The sequence below is a fragment of the Octopus sinensis genome, linkage group LG25 (assembly GCF_006345805.1).
Source record: "Octopus sinensis linkage group LG25, ASM634580v1, whole genome shotgun sequence".
In the NCBI taxonomy this organism is placed as follows: Eukaryota; Metazoa; Mollusca; class Cephalopoda; order Octopoda; family Octopodidae; genus Octopus; species Octopus sinensis.
Genome location: NC_043021.1, coordinates 24,655,950 through 24,676,247, shown reverse-complemented (window position 1 = coordinate 24,676,247; position 20,298 = coordinate 24,655,950). Strand labels below are relative to the sequence as shown.

At 38.3% G+C, this 20,298-nt stretch overlaps 1 protein-coding gene and 1 long non-coding RNA gene across 2 annotated transcripts in view; both read left to right on the top strand.

Moving 5' to 3' along the window:
• Nucleotides 1–17,683, top strand: part of LOC118767878 — a 23,434-nt gene extending 5,751 nt beyond the window's left edge. The window contains exons 2-3 of the long non-coding RNA XR_005003783.1: nt 10,061–10,065; nt 17,651–17,683. This is a non-coding gene — a long non-coding RNA (uncharacterized LOC118767878). The remainder of the gene's footprint in view (nt 1–10,060; nt 10,066–17,650) is intronic.
• Nucleotides 3,256–17,284, top strand: LOC115224537 (acetylcholine receptor subunit alpha-like). The gene is made up of 2 exons (XM_029795447.2): nt 3,256–3,262; nt 15,692–17,284. The coding sequence occupies exon 2, from the start codon at nt 15,786–15,788 to the stop codon at nt 17,127–17,129; it is 1,344 nt and encodes a 447-aa protein (XP_029651307.1). The 5' UTR covers nt 3,256–3,262; nt 15,692–15,785; the 3' UTR covers nt 17,130–17,284.
• Nucleotides 17,684–20,298: the final 2,615 nt, after the last annotated feature.

The window sequence follows — 20,298 nt, the reverse complement described above, 5'->3', positions numbered from 1 at the left end:
TGCATTTTATCTTTTGTTTGGTGGGGGGAGGGAGGTGGGTTGATGGTATCAGTCCTCACCCCTCAAAATAACTTTGTGCCTTAATCAAAAACCATTATTATTATTATTATTATTATTAATGTAGTGATCCAGCAGCATTATTACTGCACTGGGCCAAATGGTATTTCTTCCAACTCCTTGCATTTTGGGTTTCGCTTCCATCAAGGTCAACTCTACCTTTCATCCTTTTGGGGTCAATAAAGGACCAGTCAAGTAGTGAGGTTAATATAATCGATTATTCCCCCTTCCCACAAAAAATTACCGACCATGTTACGTCATCCTCCTCCTCATCATCATCATCATTTTAACATCCAATTCTCCAATACTTCTAAGGAGTTAGAACAAAATTTACTTGGGTTGTATTCTGTGGAGGTTTGTGTTTTGAATAAGGAATGTTACTTCATGACTTTAGATGAAATAACATCAGGCTTTTTGTACCTGAGTGACATCAACACTCTCACCTTTACCTGAATGTTAGTGTAAAGACACGTGTGCACACACACTATATATATACATATATATATATATATATATTATATATATATATATATATATAAATGGTTACAGGTGTTTCGCTGTATCATGTGAATTGTTGATGTGAATATGGATATTATGCAATTTGGTGCAAACATTATTTGGTAATATTTCTCGAAAGGGTACAAGCAAGCATACATGAATCATGATACTTTTGGTTTTTTTTTTAGTAATATTGCCTTATAATGTTTTTAGACCAACTGAAATATCTCTGTTAATATGGCCATTTCACAGAATGTATCGAAACAGATGTAAAGATGTTATAGAATGTGAAATTAGGTAATAACATCTCTATATTATCTATACACATGTTTATACATCTCTATTGATGTTTGCTCAATCTTTTCTAGTCGACTCACCTGCTTCTGGATAATCTTACTCTGATCAAGGGGCTGAATTTTAAGAATTTGAACTAATCAAGCATTTACCCGACGCTATTGTTGTGTAAGCACTGTCACACACACCGCATAAAGAGGATTATAAATATTTGCTAGACTCTTATAAAATACTGGTCCTTATAGCAAGAAAATTATTTAAAGTTCAATAAAAAAGACAAAGTCCAAAAAAGAATTGGCAAAAATTGGGATCAATCATGGATATGACAGTCGCGCCAACGTAGGCCAACCTAGATATGGGATGCCACGGATTGAACACAAACGATACTCAAAAACTTTGGAGTTGAAAATTCAACTGTTATTTGAAGGGATTATATATATATCATAATAATAATAATAGGGAGTGTGACTCCAAACTTACAGGGAAAAATAAGATTGAGGATTAAATAAAATTTCACAGTATAAATATAGAAAATATGAATTAGAGATAATATTATTTGTTATTTATGTATTGGTTTATGTCTATCACTGTTTGAGTTGCCTCATAGTGGTTTTATCTCTAATTCATATTTTATATATATATATATATCTTTATATATAAAAGTGAAGTTGTGTGAGTGTCTGTCTCCTACGATTTAGATTCCTAACTACTCCCACATTTTGCGGTGCAGTTTAACCAAAACCGGGTATCTTATAGTCGTGATTCATATCGAGCCCTTCTGGGTATTAGCGTGCGTCTACAATGAGTCTACGATTTAAAAAAGAATTTACCATCATTTTTTTCCATTTTAATGCATTTTTTACGCTATCATATAAGGGAAGTAACTCTCTAAAAATGTCTATGACGAGTCAACGATTTAAAAAAAATTTACCATAATTTTTTTCCCATTTTTAATGCACCTTTTTGCTACTTTTTGGCTATAACTCTCTAAAAATGCTTATATAGTTATTTCCCTTACAAACCCGAGCAACGCCGGGCGATACTGCTAGTGTAGATATATATATAAAGCAAGGAAGAAAATGGAGAAGATAATTGACAAACATCAGCTTCCAATCCAATGGGGGATAGACTATCAGATTGAAATAAGATGTAATCTCACAACCTCTGGATATTATCTTGGATTTTACTTTTTACTATTCTTTAGTATTTTTATTATTTTATTTTACTTTTTTACTTGTTTAATCCTTGTCATTATGGACTCTGACGAAGCTTTGGGGTTCAATTTTTGTCCAATTTCTGTTTCATTTTTGTACAATGCTTGTCTAATCTTGGCATGATGTGTCAACTTTGGCACACTGGACCCCCAAAGAAGAAACAGCTGTAAGGGTAGAGTTATATTCACTCATTTATTTATTTATTTATATAATTGTAATCAATCAATAGATCTAGCTGATGTTTGTCAATTAATTATCTTCTCCATTTTCTTCCTTATAAACTCTGGGTAAACTTTTGTTATATAGATACATAGGTATACATCCAGTAGTATATTGGATATTTATTATCCCTTAGATGGTTGTCTAACCTCTAACTCATATACTTAATTATAATACACACACACACACACATATATAGGTAGGTATGTGTATATATAAGTATATATATATATATATGTAGATGCATACAGGTATAGGTAAGTATATATACATAGGTGGATGCATGTAGGTATGCATGCATATATATAGGTATGTGTGGAAGCACATGGCCTACTCGTTTGCACAGCAGACTCATGGTCGAGGGATCGCGGGTTCAAATCCCAGACCGTGCGATGTGTGTGTTTATGAGCGAAACACCTTAGCTCCACGCGGCTCTGGCAGAAGGTAACGGTCAACTTCTGCTGACTCTTTCGCCACAACTTTCTCCCACTTTTTCCTCCTGCATCTAGCAGCTCACCTGCAACAGACCGGCGTCCCAGCCAGCTGGGGAACCTATACGCCAGTGAAACTGGGCAATCGGCCCTTATGAGCCAGGTTTTGACTCGAGGTAGGTATATATACATATATATATAATATAAATGGATGGACTGACATACAGGTAGAGTAAACTTTGAGTTTCCAAATATTTCATTAATCTACATCATTATAATAATAAATGGATTACTTCATTGGAACACTAAAATTAAAAATCCTCTGTATACGAGGGGGTGGGGCTGAAATGTTCCTAGTTTTGGATAAAAGAAAACACAGCAGGATCAGTTAATTATGATTTTATTCAACACATTCCCCTCTCAGATTCACTATCTTATTGCAGTGGTCCTTCAGTTTTTTTAAGCCCTGCAAAAGAATTCGGAAGGTTGGGCCTCCAACCAGGCCTTTTTTTGATACCCTTAAAACCTGGAACTTTTCAGCACCCTGTCGTATAACTTTCAGAGTAAAATTTGAAAGAAGTACAAAGAATTTAAACCATTGTATCTAGTGACTGTGCATTACTTGTTAGAAAAAAAGACTCACAGACAGAACGACTCACTTCAACCAACGGCACAGAATCCTCCTCAGCGCTTTCGGGGCTGTGGTTGAATTTGTTAGCTTTTGTAAAGCAGTTTCCATTTCGCATTCTTCTTTCCAAGTCTGCCTCTTCCACCTTGATAAATCATTAGTGCTGTTTGGTTCGGCCATATTCACATCGGTGTTAACACCATTTATGGAATTACATTGGTTCATGGTTCTATTTTGGCAAAATTCAAGAGCAAGGGTTCAAATTTCAGCTGGGGTCTTGCTACTTAGAGATTTCAAACTGATAACTATTTGAAACTATTGTCTTCCATAGGACAGCAAGGGAATCAGCAAGGGAAAACAATTAAGAAATTTCCCTAAAAAATAAACTTTAGCAATTAAGGTTTCAGTTGCACAACTCCATCAATATACAGGGTGTTCGGTATAAATTTGACGATTTTTTTGAGTCTCTTTTTTTTTTAGAAACAGCTCGACGTATTGGCAAAAAGTCAACGGCGTTGGAGAGCATAAAGGTTAAAGATGTAGTTGAGAAAAAGTCAGCTGACCAGGTAGACTGGAAGCCATCTGAATATTGGAAAAGAGTTACCTGTATCATGGCTGGAGAGAGTTATTACCGGAAGGCCATATGTGTGGCACCAGGACTTGGCTCCTTACCATCCCACCGGAAAGAGTCAGAAGTGGTTGTCAGAGAATGTCTTCGACTTCACCACCAGCCCCTAATTTCTGGCCTCCTAATTCTCCTGATTGAAATCCCATGGATTACTGTATGGGACATGGTTGAGAAAGACACCAACTGCTCTGCCTGTGACACCAAGGTCGGGCTGATGGCCAAGATGTTCCCAAGGACACAGTTAGGAATGCATGTGCCAAGTTCTGGAGGAGCCGTCTTGAGGCCGATGTGGAAGCTGAGGGTGGCAACTCTTATCTCCCGGCCATAATCTTGTGGATATTTTTGGATGGGTTCCTGTGTTTTCTTTTCATTTTATGCAAACTGTCAAATTTAGTCCGAACATTCTGTCTTGTGTAATATATATTTTATACTTTATTTGTTTCAGTAATTAGACTGTGGCCATGCTGGGGCACCATCTTGGAGAGTTTTAGTCGAACGAATCGGGTTTTTTGTTTTGTTTTGAAGCCTGGTACTTATTTTGTCGGTCTGTTATGCGGCGCCGCTAAGTTATGAGGATGTCAACAAACCAACAACTTGTCATCAAGCGGCGACACACAGACAGACACATAAAGGGCTTCTTCCAGTTTCCATCTAACCAAATCCGCTCACAGCGTTTTATATATATATATCAATTAAATATAAGGATAAAATCTATATAAGGTTTTATCAAGTAGCCAGCGTGTAAAACCAATTAAGGTAAAAAATTAATATAATATATACTTCCGGTTTTCGTAGAGTAAAGACGTGTTGCTTTGCTCTGTGATAAAAAAAACAAAAAACTTTGCATAAATCGACGAAATAATCGGCGAAAACTCATAAAAAAGTAGAACTTGCTATCTCATAGTGGTGTACTACGATATTTTGGTTAAAAACCGCAATATATTTCGCTACAAGCCAAATATAAAACACTAAATTTAATTACGCATGCCAGATTCCCCGTCGAAAAAAGCACGTGGTGACATCTTTTAGATTTATTTCCAGTCGACTCTAACAGCAAAAAGAACCGTTTTTCTTTTCTTTTTTTGAAAAAAACCTCTTCGTATAGGGAGAAGATTTTGGGACTTCTACCTCTTATAAGATAAGTACCCCTTTTCATTTATTTATTTTCCCGTAATTCAATGTAAGGGCCTATTCTCTGTTTACATTCTGTAATAATCTTTCGGTTTCTGTTTTAGCTCCGTTACATCTATTTATTTATATATTTATTTGTTACTTTGTTTATATATGTGTATGTGCATATATATGTATATATATATATATATATATATATATATATATATGTGTGTGTGTGTGTGTGTTAGAAGTATAGTCGCAATTAGTTTAGTTTAGAAGAAATTGTAGCTACGGACAGATATATATTCATTTTCTATTTCTTCTTTCTCTCTTTGTCTCTTCACTTCTCTCCCTCACGCCTTTCCTTGTCTCATCATTACTCTCTTCTTCTTTCAGCTCTCAATCTCTCTTTAAATACATAGACACTTTCTTTCTCTATTTCTTCTCTACCCTCTATCGCACTATTAAATTAATATAATTAGATAGATAAATAAATAAAATATCAAAAATGTCCAGAACCTGGAAAAGTAACGAATTGGCGTTGTTTCTGAGAGCCTGGCGATACGCCGACGGAGATAATCCGAACAACATAATTACAGCTGCGCTGAAGAGCAGTGGATATAAAAGAACGATAGCGCAGATAGAGCGAAAAAAGCAGGAGTTTATACGCTCCTATGCACTCATAAGATCTCATATTGGCACGCTTGATGCCATCTTTGACAACGAACAAAGTAAAGATGGCAAGGATGAAGGCGCGGGTGCTGATGAAAGATGTCACCCCCACTTGGTAAACACCCAGGAAGAAGATTCAAGTGAGAAACCTGCCCGGGAAGTAAACCCAAGTGTAAGTGCTCCTACCAGCATCAAAAGCCATGGAGATGAAAGAGCCAAAAAAGAAATAAAAGGAGGAAAAACAAAAAGAACAAAAGAGGAAACAGCCAAAGAAGGAAAAACTAAAACTCAAACAAAACCAAAAGATGAAACAGCCAAGGATAGAAGCAAACCTGACTATCCATGTACCAAAAAGGATAGAAACAGACAGAGCACACGAATATGTAAATTCTACATGAAAGGTGTCTGCTGGCATGGAGATGAAGGTGCAGACTGCCGTTTTGCACATCGAAGACCCTGCCACATAAACTCGAAACAGGTCAGAAACCAACTACCAAAAGGAAAAGGAATGGACCACGCACCACCTGCCCCAAAAGGGAGGTACGCAGATGTGGTGCGCGATACAAACCGCCAGCATGTTATTGAAAGGGCAACTGCTGAACAAGAATCTTTTTTGTGCATGGCACAAAAGATTGTACAGCAGCTAACCTGGCTCCATCAAACTCAAACTCGCAGATGGGATCATCCACAATACACAAGACCGCCACAGCAAATAGACCCAAGGTGGACACCGCCGGCAACAGCATACACCTCACCTCAATGCTCCTACTGAACATCAGAGGGCTGCTAACACACAGTAACATGACAAAAATCCCGTTCTTGAGAGACTTTGTTGCATGTAATCAAGCCTTATGCATAGCACTTACGGAAAGACACCTGAAACCGGACATAGCAGATGCGGAATTACATATACCACAGTATGTTGTACTACGGACCGACAGAAAAGAAAGGAGTCATGGAGGAGTTGCTATGTACATCCGTGGAGACCTCACACCCCAGGTCCTTTTGTCATACTCAAACTCGGTGTGTGACACACTAATTGTACATATAAGGCAACTTGGTGTAGTTGTGTGTGCTACATATCGCCCTCCAGATGCCGCAAGCCATGTAGGCAAGTTTGAAGACTGCCTATAAAAATAGAAGTTCTAGTCACATTAGAACAACACATAAGTGTATCTCTTATGGGAGACTTCAATCTACCCAATGTCAGATGGCCCGAGGGCCTTTCTCTCCCAGGAATGACACGATGTGAACGAGGACAGGCGAGGTCCCTCCTGAACCTCATCAACACCCTGTACATGGAGCAAGTAATACTCCAACCAACCAGGGCAGGTAACATACTGGATCTCTGCTTCACAAATGATATGGATCTCATCCATAATGTGAAAGTGATACCGACACTACTCTCGGATCACAACATGGTAGAGCTGACCATGTACGGGCCAAAGGAAAGCATGGACATGCAGCCTACAAGAAACTCTCAGAATCTTTTCTGCTTGAACTTCCATAAGGCAAACTGGAAACAAATTGAGAAAGAGATCCTCAAACAAAACTGGCCTGAATGTCTCTCCTCGCCAGACATCGACATGAAACTTCAACAATTCATGTCTGTAATGCAAGCCATATGCTACAAATGTGTCCCAGAGAGAAAGGCCACTATACACAAGAACAAAATCCCCAGAGAGAGGAAAATTCTAATGAGACGGCGTACAAAAGTTTCAAATCGCCTAAACAAACAAATTGAAAGCAGTGAAAAGTCCCGCCTGAAAATAAAACTGTTGGAAATTGAAAAATGTCTACAACTCTCCCATGAAAAGGAAAGAGCAGACAAAGAAGCCTGGGCAATAGACAACATAAAATCTAACCCCAGAGCTTTCTTCAGGTATGCCAAAGAGACAGCTACGGTGCACTGTAGGATAGGGCCACTCCTTGAAAAGGATGGCACACTCACAGGAAATCCAATGAGGGTAAGTGAAATACTAAATGAGCAATTCAAGAGTGTTTTCACTCCACCCCTTGGGCATTTCCAAATCAGCAATCCAACTGACTTCTTTACCACTGCAGATATAAAATCAGAGGCAGCGATGATTGATTACATCAATATAAAGGAAGACGATGTAATAAAAGCTATAGATGAAATGAAAACAAACTCAGCTACTGGCCCCGATGGATTCCCGGTAATCCTAAAAGTATGTAAGAGAGTCCTAGCAAGACCACTGCAGTTCCTCTTTCAGAGCTTCCTTGCAACTAGCAAACTTCCAAGAAAACTGAAGGAAGGTAAAATATGCCCTATTGATAAAGGAGGTAGCAGAGCGGAGGCCAAGAACTACAGACCTATCTCTCTGACCTCACACATCAGCAAGGTCATGGAACGAATAGTCAGAAGGAAACTAATCACCTTCCTTGAAGAAAATGACTTGCTGCCTGACACCCAACATGGTTTCCGACCAGGAAGAAGCTGCTTAACTCAGCTCCTACAACACTATGACTGGGTGCTGAAACGACTGCTCAACCACTCAAATGTGGAAGTGATATATCTCGACTTTGCAAAGGCCTTTGATAAAGTCGATCATGGAATGATATGTCACAAACTCCGTGATCTTGGCATAGTTGGAAAATTGGGAGAATGGCGTCATGACTTTCTGAAGGATAGAAGTCAGGTGGTAGTAGCCAATATGCATGTTTGTATATGTGTTCCGCAGGGCACTGTTTTGGGACCACTACTGTTCATAATGGCCCTCTCAGACATGCCCTCAGCACGCAGAGAGCCACGATCACAAGTTATGCAGATGATACAAAAGTTTCACAGGCAATACAGAACCCTGAAGACACTAAGCACCTGCAATGTGAGCTGGACAAAATATACAAGTGGGCTGAAAAGAATAGCATGCAGTTCAATGCTGAAAAGTTTCAAGCTTTATGCTATCAGCATGCAAAACTAAATGCAATACCCAATAAATACACTGGACCTGGAGGGATTGCAATCCCAGAGGCACAATCAGTGCGTGACCTGGGTATTTACATGAGTGATGATGCAACCTTTCATGTACATGTTGCTAAATTGGCAATGAAATGTAGACGGCTGGCCGGATGGATTCTTAGAACCTTTAGAACAAGAGACCAAGAAACCATGATGGTCCTCTGGAGGACACTTGTCCTAAGCCACTTTGACTATTGCTCTCAGCTATGGTCACCATCCAGTGTCAAGTTGATCACAGAACTTGAGGCGATCCAACGAAGCTACACGAAGAAGATAGCCTCTGTGCAGCATATAAGCTACTGGGAAAGACTCAAGAGATTAAAACTCTATTCCTTGGAGCGTAGGCGAGAAAGATATGCCATAATATACATCTGGAAGATCCTGGAAGGACTTGTCCCAAACTTTGGCATCGAGAGTTACACAAATGCCAGAACTGGGCGCCACTGCGTGGTGCCAAGGACTCCAAATTTGCCATCAAGATGTAGGACAAGATACTGTGATAGCCTGGGCTTCAGAGGCCCACAGCTCTTCAATATCCTCCCGAAGAACCTGAGGGACCTGCATGGTGTCCGGTGTCCGGTGTCCCGGATGAACCAACTTCACGGCAGGAGGTGCAGATGAGGGCAGCTGCGTCGAACTCTCTCATGCACCAAATGGCAGTTGCTAAAAAGCATTCGGGAAGTAAAATCATGTAGCAACACCAAATGGCGGTGCCCCAGCATGGCCACAGCTCGTGAGCTGAAACTAGATAAAATAAAAATAAATAAAATAAATAAAGTATATAATTTTTTAACTTTTTAAAATACATTATTACTTTAAGGGATGTTAATAATGTGTGTGTGTATATATATTTCTACATATATATATATGTATGTATATATGTATGTATATATGTATGTATATATAATGTATATATGTGTATATACATATATATATTTCTCTCTTTTTTTTGGTTTCAGTCATTTGACTGCGGCCATGCTGGAGCACCGCCTTTAATCGAGCAACTCGACCCCGGGACTTATTCTTTGTAAGCCCAGTACTTATTCTATCGGTCTCTTTTGCCGAATCGCTAAGTGACGGGGACATAAACACACCAGCATCGGTTGTCAAGCAATGCTAGGGGGACAAACACATCGAGAGATACACAAATGAATTCTTCATAGCTGTTGGAATTGTACATATTTACATGCATTTCTTTGCATAGGTTACATGCATTCCGCTGTCGTTCGAACCCTAACCCTTTTATACTTGCCAATGCCATCACATACATCCTACCTACTCACACGGACGCATCCGTGTTGCGTGGGTGGTAGCAGCAGCCTTCAGCTTCTGTTACCTCCTCTGTATATTTTCTATTAAATATCGGTAATGTCTCATTTCTAAGAACCATTTCACATATTTATCTCTCTGATATCTCTCATGAATGTTTAGACATAATGTCGATGTTAATTCGGCTCAGCATGCCGCCATGTCGATCTCTAAAATGCTGACAGAATATAGACGACGGTTTCTTGTCATTATATTTCCGACAACGTCCATTTAGTCTCTCCGCTAGGCTCCCAGACGTCTCCCCAAAAGTATGTTGCATTCCTGTTCTTACAGCCCCCCGCTCCATGCGCTTTATGCTGTACCCCACAGTTCTGGTCTAACAATTAATACTGGGTTTAAAGGTACATCCTACACAGTCCCTATCAGTACATGTGGTTTTGTCAAAAGGGTACGTCTTACATAATTGAGATCTAATGGACCTCTCTGGTTTTCCAACGGCCTTAGTGTTGAGTTTGGTGTCCTTCAGAGCCTTCCGAAATTCGCTGCTTAACTCCCATTGCAGCATCGCCCCTACAAACAGCATCCCTTGATATTTATCCGTCTCGTATCACGTATTCACTCCGTTTGCTTTATCACAAATTCCCTATAGTCTGTCCCATTGTTTGCCCCGGTATCTCTGGAACCCAGCCTAGAAACCCGCCTTAGAAGAACCGGAACTTCTTAACCACGTGATTTCGCCTTCATTGCACTTTACACATTCATTAAAAATATTTAATCTTTGGGGCTGCCATTGTTGAAACAAATTTTTCATTGAAAGAAAAAGGAATCGTAACGAGAAGTAAACAGAAGCAATGCAATACGTATTTGAAACTTTTCAGAAAGACAGGACAAAAAATACGATATGTATGTATGTATGTATGTATGTATGTATGTATGTATGTATGTATGTATGTATGTGTGTGTATGTATGTATGTATGCATGTATGAATGCATGCATGCATGTATGTATGTACGTATATATATATATATATATATATATATATATATATATATATATATATACACACACACACATATACATATCGGTTCGTTAGGATTATCTCGATCATGGTCACTAGCTCAATGGTTTCCATCAGGTGATTGGTTATTAGAATAATCTGAGGGAATAGTAATAAATGAATTAGTTTATCGATCAATTAGCATTATTCCATTTTACCACTAAAACATTTGGAACAATTCTGAAAAGATAGCTGGTATTTCAGAATTCCAATCCTGGTGGTAACATTAATTGCATATAGCATGCAGTCAATGTTGAGAACAAGATTATAAAAATGGATGACACCAGTTCAGTGCGTGCAACATTTGTTTCAGCAGCAGGCTAGTTTGTCGATTATGCGTATATTACATAATTTGAAATGCCTGCCATGCCTTTATGCAACTAAACTGCCGCGGTAGCAGGAATAGATTGCGATCGATCTCTTTACCTCGGCAGTTCAAGTTGTGTGAAGACGTGTGATGTAATACTCCTATAATCAATAAAATACTGTGCTACCGAAACATATGTGACACGGATTGAACCGCTGTTATTCATTCTTATTAATTTGTTGTAGATATGTATGTATGTACACAAACATACATATATACATAAACACATACTCGCACATACATATACTCATACAGTTTGCTGCAAAACACCCGTACATTAGCTACATAGAGATACTGTTACCAGCTGCGTAACTTCACTAGCACCAAATCAATAGTTTACCATATTTTACACAGCCAGTGCTGTGGCGCTAGTGAAGTTAGGCTGATGATAACGGTATCTTTATAAAACTAGTGTGGCAGATGTTTTTGTCACAACCTGCAGATATCTATTACCTTTCAAGCATTCGGTTAGTCAGAGGGCGAGCACGTGAAAGTAACCTACGTTTTTTACTGGCTTTCTTCTCTCCTTTCTTATTTCCTTCCTCTCTTCCTTGTCTTTCCCTTGGACTTTCCCCTAGTATACGATGAAAGACTATGTCCGAAACGTTACACTTTTATTCTATAACACTTTTTCTTTGAGCATCACCCTAATAATATTCGAACTTTCGTTGTTTTTTTCCATTTGGTCTCTGTCTGTTTGTCTGTCTGTCTGACTGACTGACTGCCCATGTGTGTATGTTCATACATACATACACACACACACAATATATATATATATATATATATATATATATATATATATATATATATATATTTCTTTACTAAACACAGAGGGGACAAACAAGGACAGACAAACAGATTAAACCGATTACATCGACCCCAGTTCGTAACTGGTACTTAATTTATCGACCCCGAAAGGATGAAAGGCAAAGTTGAACTCGGAACGTAACGACAGACGAAATACAGCTACGCATTTCGCCCGGCGTGCTAACGATTCTGCCAGATGCGCATACACGTACGTACATATATACATATACAAACATGCATATAATGCTTATAAAAAATTATTTGTGAGAAATGTGAACTGAATGCATTGAATATGAAACTGGACGCTAATGTGCTTGGACTTGTTGACGGTTGCGTTTTAGAGTCACATGAATGATGATGATGACGACGACATTGATTACGATGATAATGATGTATCACGAACGTGTATTTTGTGGTGGTGGTCTTATGTGGATTACAGTATTGTGCTGTTGTCGTTGGCCGTTGTTGGCGTTGTGGTGTATGCCGGATGTGTGTGCGTGATGAGATACGGATTTGCGTGTTGAGAGAAGGAAACAAAACAAGGTTTCGTTTGAAAATTAATCTAAATAAATTTGGAAATAAACATAAAGAGAAAATAATTGGGTCAATACTCGCATTGTTAATAAGAGAATTGCTGTTGTTATTGCCATATGCAACACCAGTGCCACCTGCACCGCCATCGTCTTCATAGTCGTCATATATATATATTTCTTTACTGCCCACAAGGGGCTAAACACAGAGGGGACAAACAAGGACAGACATAGGTATTAAGTCGATTACATCGACCCCAGTGCGTAACTGGTACTTCATTTATCGACCCCGAAAGGATGAAAGGCAAAGTCGACCTCGGCGGAATTTGAACTCAAAACATAGCGACGGGCGAAATACCGCGAAGCACTTTGCCCGGCGTGCTAACGTCTCTGCCAGCTCGCCTTTTATATATATATATAATATATATATATATATATATATATATATATATATATATATATATATATATATATATATATATGTATATATGTATGTATATGTATGTATGTATGTATGTATGTATGTATGTATGTATGTATGTATGTATGTGTGTGTGTGTGTGTGTGTGTGTGTGTGTGTGTGTGTGTGTGTGTGTGTGTGTGTATACCAGCGGGCCTCATGGCCTTCGGCCTGGGTCTGAACGCTGCTTCTCCTTCCCCGTTTCAGACCCTGGTATCTCCCGGGATGTCTGCAACCGTATGGCTTTCGTCACTCCTAACAGGGATAGTTCCAAGATAGGTGATGGGGGGGGGGGGCAACGATGGCATTGTTCACTGTTGGAACTTGGTTTAGAACTGTGCCATTTCTCTTGGGAAAAAATAGTGGCTATGAAGTGATTTGATGCTCCTCAAAACAGGGGAACCCTCGAACCAGGTTGCCACAACTGGATGTAGTTTAAAGTCGTACCAGACATACATACATACATAGATACATACATACATACATACAAGCATGCATCCATATATACATTCTCACACACGCACGCAAATATACATATTATACACAGGGTATGGACGGTATTTGAGGACATATTTTTGATTAAAAATAAACCTTAATAACAGAAAAAACTGATATAGCATAAATTATCAAGTTGATTATTTCATTCAATAAAACCACGATAAGCATCAATAACTGCCTCGTCGCGGGGTCGAAATCGTTTATAAGCTCGGATTAAGTGGTTCATATCAGACATGACTCGAACTATGGCGGCTTTCAAAGAATCTTTGGTGCTATGGGGGTGTTCATTGACGTTTTTCTTAACGATGCTTCATACATAATAGTCCAGTGAATTGAGATCTGGAGGAATTAGGAGGCCAAATGTTGTGGGTGATGTGATCTTGCAAATTGTCGGCCATCTGTTCTTGTGTCGTTTGAGCCTTGTGTGACGATGCAGAATCTGGTTGAAAGATATAAGGCCTCCCATTGAATGCATTGTTGATCCAAGGCTTAACAACTTTATCCAGAACTTCAATATACGCAGCAATTCATCCTAAGGCTTTGTGGAAAAAAAGTGAGGAGGCATCACACGTCCTTCATTGCTAACAACACCCAAACCCACGACACTTGCAAAAAGTTTTGTGTGCATTACTCTTGGAATCTCAGAAGGGTCTGCACATAGCTATCTGTTATTTCCTCTGTTAGTTTTCTGGTCTTGTTCAAAGTTTTTCTCATCTGAGAAAAACCAAATCACACCATCTTTTGATGGATTTTTAAGTTTGTTCAAAAGTCTTTTGGATCTGATTAAACGGTTTTCTTTTGTTTTCTTCTGCCATGGATTGACCTCTCCTCACAACCTAAGATTTATAGAATCTGATGTCTTCAAGCACAACATTTCTGATTGTTTTTTTTTCTGATACACGAAATTTATTTGCAATTGACCTCATTGACTTTCCTGGATTGTCTTCAATCCATCCACCCATCTACATTCACACACACACACACACACACACACACATTGTCAGTTCACATTGTCAGTGATGTCAGTTCACTTCTGTCATTAATGCCGAGTGGAAAGGCATGAACGCCATAATTTCCCATTTCTACTCTCGTGTTTCATTTCCAATATGCCTTTATGACAATGTCGATGATGTTGAGACGACGACGACGACATTGAAGATGATGACGATGATGACGATGGTGGGGATGATTAGAAAGAGAAAGACGATGACAGCAATGTTCCTCATAATCACGTCACGTGTAACCCCCCCGCCATCCAGTGGCGCCGTGTTGCGGCCGCCACCGCCACCGCCGCCGCATTTACGACAATTTGTCTCTTCGTGTTTTTCCGGTCAAGTGTTTGCATTAAGTTGATTAAAACAGATCTAAAGAGCAGCGACAGAAGCTACAACTTACTGTCTCAACACAAAACAACAAACGCCATTATTCACAAAACGCCATTATTGTCCGCCGTACAAGAAAACTTAACGAATCAATAGAAATACACTTCTTTCTTCTCCATCAATAGCCACCCGATTCTATCTGTCTGTCTGTCTCTCTACCACCCCACTTACCTACCCGTGTCTTTCTTTCTCCTCCTTCCCTCTCTCAATCTCTTTATCTTTCTTTCTCTATCGGCCGCCCCCACACCACCATCACGAGATTTTTTAATCTTTAGATAATTATTTCATATACTTGCTTTTTTAAAATTTTTTGTTTACTTATCTACGCTTTCTTTCTTTCTTCCTTTCTTTCTTTCTTTTTTTCTTGCTTGTTTTCTTCCTTCTTTCCTTTCTTTCTTTCTTTTTTTCTTGCTTGTTTTCTTCCTTCTTTTCTTTCTTTCTTTCTTTCTTCTTTCTTCTTTCTTTCTTTCTTTCTTTCTTTCTTTCTTTCTTTTCTTTCTTATCCAATCAAAAAGAAGCTCCTGCAGGAAGCTGTTATATATTTATTGCTATTTATCGATGTGTCTCACTTTCCAAACTTCTCCAGCATCCTGTCGCTCGTCTATCTTCATCTCTTCGTTTCTTTCAATATATTTTCATTCTTACACCATTCCTTTCCAACTGAGTCTCTTCCTATCAATATGGCCGACCGAACGTCGCTGTTTCCGCCGTCACCAACATTATCATTTCTATTGCTGGCATTAACATTGTCGATACAGTCTACTCTCTGTTCAGGAAGCAAATTGTCCCCAGAGATCCGATTAAAAAAAGAACTAATGAAGGATTACGACAGTGAGATCAGACCCATCTATAATTCAACTGATCATATTCAATTGTTTGTGACTTTTTATCTCGACTATATCGTCAGTATAGACGAGAAAAATGAAATCTTCTCTTTAAAAGGTTCGATTTTCCAGCAGTGGACAGACGAAATTTTGACGTGGGATCCTTCAAAACACGAAGGAATTAAACATCTTGTTCTGAAATCTACTTCCATCTGGACGCCGCCACTGATGGTCATCAACGCCGTTAATGCTTTCACAATGGTATCACAGCTGTTACGAATCGACTATACCGGAAATACCTACATGAAAAGTACGGACGTCTACACGACTCATTGTCGCATCAAAGTATCTCACTTTCCGTTCGATACACAAGTCTGTGAAATAGTCTTCTCCACTCTGGCCGACATAGAAAACAGAGTGTGCATCAACGTACACCCTGATAACGCATACAATATGTCTCACTTTAGCATTCATGATGGTTGGCGTCTGCTGAAGGTTGAAGCGAAAATGAACGAAAAAGTCTCCAGCGACGTTTGCGCCAGTAAAATCTATTTCTTTTTCACTATCCAACGTAATTATCTTTATTACATGCTCGTTGTTATATCGCCATTGCTTCTCATGTATTTCTGTACAACACTCGTCTTTTTGATACCAGTTGACTCTGGCGAAAAAATATCCTTCTCCAATGTTCTTATTCTTTCTTTCGCTGTTTTCATGAACAGTTTCAGCAGCATACTACCGCACAGCGCCGGCCAGGTTTCAATTCTGGCCGTCTTTGTCATTCTTTATGTAATCCAATGCATTCTGACTTTCATGCTCTCCTGTTTCATCACTCGGGTCAGACACTGCCACAGAAACCCGTTTACTTTCCCATTCGGTTTGGGTGGCTTCTTGCAGCGAATTCACTCTTCCAACAACGAGAAAAACAAGCGAGCAACTTTGGTTTCATTTGTTAACATGACCCGCAGTTTATTTTTACCCCTGCTTAAAAACACGGGGAAATCTGACGTTCCGGAAATCGTAGCCGGAGTCCATGAATCTAACATCAATGACAAACCCAGAATCACCGATAGTCTTGAGATCAGGCGCCAACTTTGCGATATTTTGGATTACTACCTTTTCTATGTCAGTTGTGTGATTGTCTTTCTGGAAATTCTGATTACATTTTGTTTCTTTACGGTGATGTCGGAGACTTTCTGACTATCGAACAGTCAGCAATATACAAAACATTTAGAGGACTCGGAAGGGACAATGTTTCAACTGTTTTCAAACTAGACACAAAGATCTGGGAAAGAAATACAAAAAAGCATCCATTGCACGTATATTTAAAACTGGTTGTGAAACTCTTTCTAGCACAATGAGAATAACAGCTTGTTAAGGTGACCACACAGTAGAGACTTTGGAAATCTCTCGATGAATAATGGATCGATTGTTTAGGCGCAGCTGTTGGTGGCAGTATTTGGCGTAGATTACTGGATCTAGCATTTCTATGAAACGGTATAAACACGCGAAACTTATCTTTTGTGTATGTTCTGAGAAAGATAAAGTGTGTGTGTGTATGTATGTGTGTGTGTCTATGGTTGTGTTTGCGTGAGTGGTTGCTTATGTCAGATCAGCATAAATAAGTATATATATATAAGTGGTTTTTAGAGCCATTTGGCATCTATTTATAGCGTGTCGGTGTGGTCAGCCCGCACCTTTTAATATAATTATATATTTAGTATAAAATGTTACCTATAAAGTTTTTATTTCAGGCTGTCCACTTGATAAAATCATTAAAGGGATTATATTCTTAACCCTATATGAAGAATATATATATCCGTGTGTGTGTGTGTGTGTGTAGCGCCCACGCGTGCTATACAAACAATAGGTTGAGCATGACACGAACTGTGTGATGACGGCTGATAAGCCGAGACTCCGAAGTCACTATCAATCGCTTCTCAGTAAAAAAAATTATTTATACTCTACCAAAAAGTGTTGAATGATTTTTCGGTTTAATGTTAAATCGCTTGTTATAAATTCATATATAAACAAACATTAATATATGTGTGTGTATGTATATATGCTTGTATGCACACCCCCCCCCCCCCACACACACACACACACACATTATTTACGTCATAAGAACTTAGAATCTTCAAGAAATATGAAATAAATCGTTTTTCGAGTTGGAACTCGAAGTAGAGCTATATTCTATTATCTGCTTCGAGTCCCACTGTTAAGAAAAATTATTTCATATTCTCTCGAAGTTTCTAAATTCTTATGATGTAAACACTTCTAAACAATTCTAACTGGTAAGATCAAAGCGAATGGAGGAAATCCAATGCGTCGGGTTGTTTTGGTATAATGGTAGAACGTCTGTCATGTTCACGGAAGATGTGGGTTCATTTTTCCCATCCAAGAGATTTTTTAACGCAACATTTTACAAGTTGCTACTCATAGCTTTATCTGCTTCAAGTCATGCTGTTAAAAAAAATATTTATACATACACACATACATGCATACATACATACTTACATACATACATACACACACATGCATACATACATACTTACATACATACATACACACACCCATACATACATACACATACACACACACACCCATCCATCCATCCATCCATCCATCCATCCATACATACATACATACACACCCACCCATACATACATACAAACATACATACATACACACACACACACCCATACATACATACATATTTATATATATATAGATACACTCATACATTATTCTTTAAGAATAGTGTTGACTGTAACTTCGAAGCCACACTCGATACTATTCTTGTTAAAGAATAATAAATTTGTATTCTCCAAAAGTATGGAGTGCCATAAATGGCTTACGGGGCAAAAGACAGTTACGTGGAGTTCTCAGCAAAATATACATTGCAAATGTGAACTGACAATTCCATTATTTGGGCATGTCCCTTAATAATGTTTCATCGAAATAGCCCCAGAATATCGTTGCTACATGTTATTGTGGATAACATGTTGCTGGATGAGTTCATAGAAAATAATTTTTCAACCTGTAACATTTGAAAAAGTTGGGCGTGAGCCGTGTCTCTGACAATGAAGGTTTTTCTTTTCACTGCTGTTCCATTTCGTTGGAATTTCAAATGCTTGGTGGAACGAGGGAAGAGGCCGTTCTAGAGTTGCGGCTTTGCAATCATCCGCCGTTCTGTCCTTTTGGTATAATTCCAATGTTGTGAGTGTTTTGGGTTGTATCAAATGTTTTTAGAAGAGAACAGCCGTGTCTCCTGGTGCCGCGTGCTCCTGGTGCCGCGTGTCACTGAGAGTGAGTAACTGTGAGTCTCTTTATTTATATATATTTTTCTTTCTTTTTTAAAACGCTTTCTACTGTTTATTTTTCTAAATTGCGTTCTTTTCCAGTTAATTAAACATCGAAGTTCATCAATATGAACTGACTTAATGTTGGATGAAATAAATCAAATAGGAATATATTTATATAATAAATATGTAATTGTGCAGAAAAATAATTTTGATTGAAAATGTCGAGTAAAATATTCACTGAAAATATTGCTTGAACTGAATTTGGTTGTGAAACTTTCCTTATGTATTCAGTAAATATTCTTATTAAATGTTTCTCTGTGACACCCATATTCTTTTTTTGTTGTGTTATGTTTAACATGTATTATTTCAACAATATTTATTTATCTCTTCAACAATATTTCTTAATAACAATAAACACTTTTAATATACAACTCGTTGCAGTCATGTTATTATGTGTTAATCAAAAAATAATGAAATTGTCAAAAGTTTAAGAGACAATCGTCGCTTTCAACAGGAATAATCTCTTAGAGAGAGAAATTGAGAGATGAAAATACTCTGAATCTGAGAGACGTGATCGGCAGACGGCGAAAAGTCCCTATTCACAGTTGACCGGCGCAGTTTTTATAAATTCGCCAAAACATTCTAGAATGTTCCATGAAGTTTTTAAGCGCGTAAACTAAAGTTTTCTGTTTGCTGTTATTGCCTTTCAAAAAACTAACGTCAATCATGATTGGCTGGAAAAAATGTTCGTAGGTTTTATAATTAGAGTTTAGGGATTTAGATACGGGATCTTTTCGGTTTGAACGGCAGTTTTTAACATAATTTCTAGGTAATTAAAAAAATTTTAAATTTCGTATACTGGTAGAATGTGTTTATAAAACATCTTTTTCTCTTGGCTTTATTGAGAAAATTCTATAGTTTGTAAGATATTTGTTTGTTTGTTTTCTTCAATTTCTGCAATTTCAACCAATCACTGATGTCCATTGAGTTAAAAAACATTCTGTGCCGTATGAATATGTCCCTCATTTAAGAAACAGATTGGGTTTATTTACATTTGTGAAGAA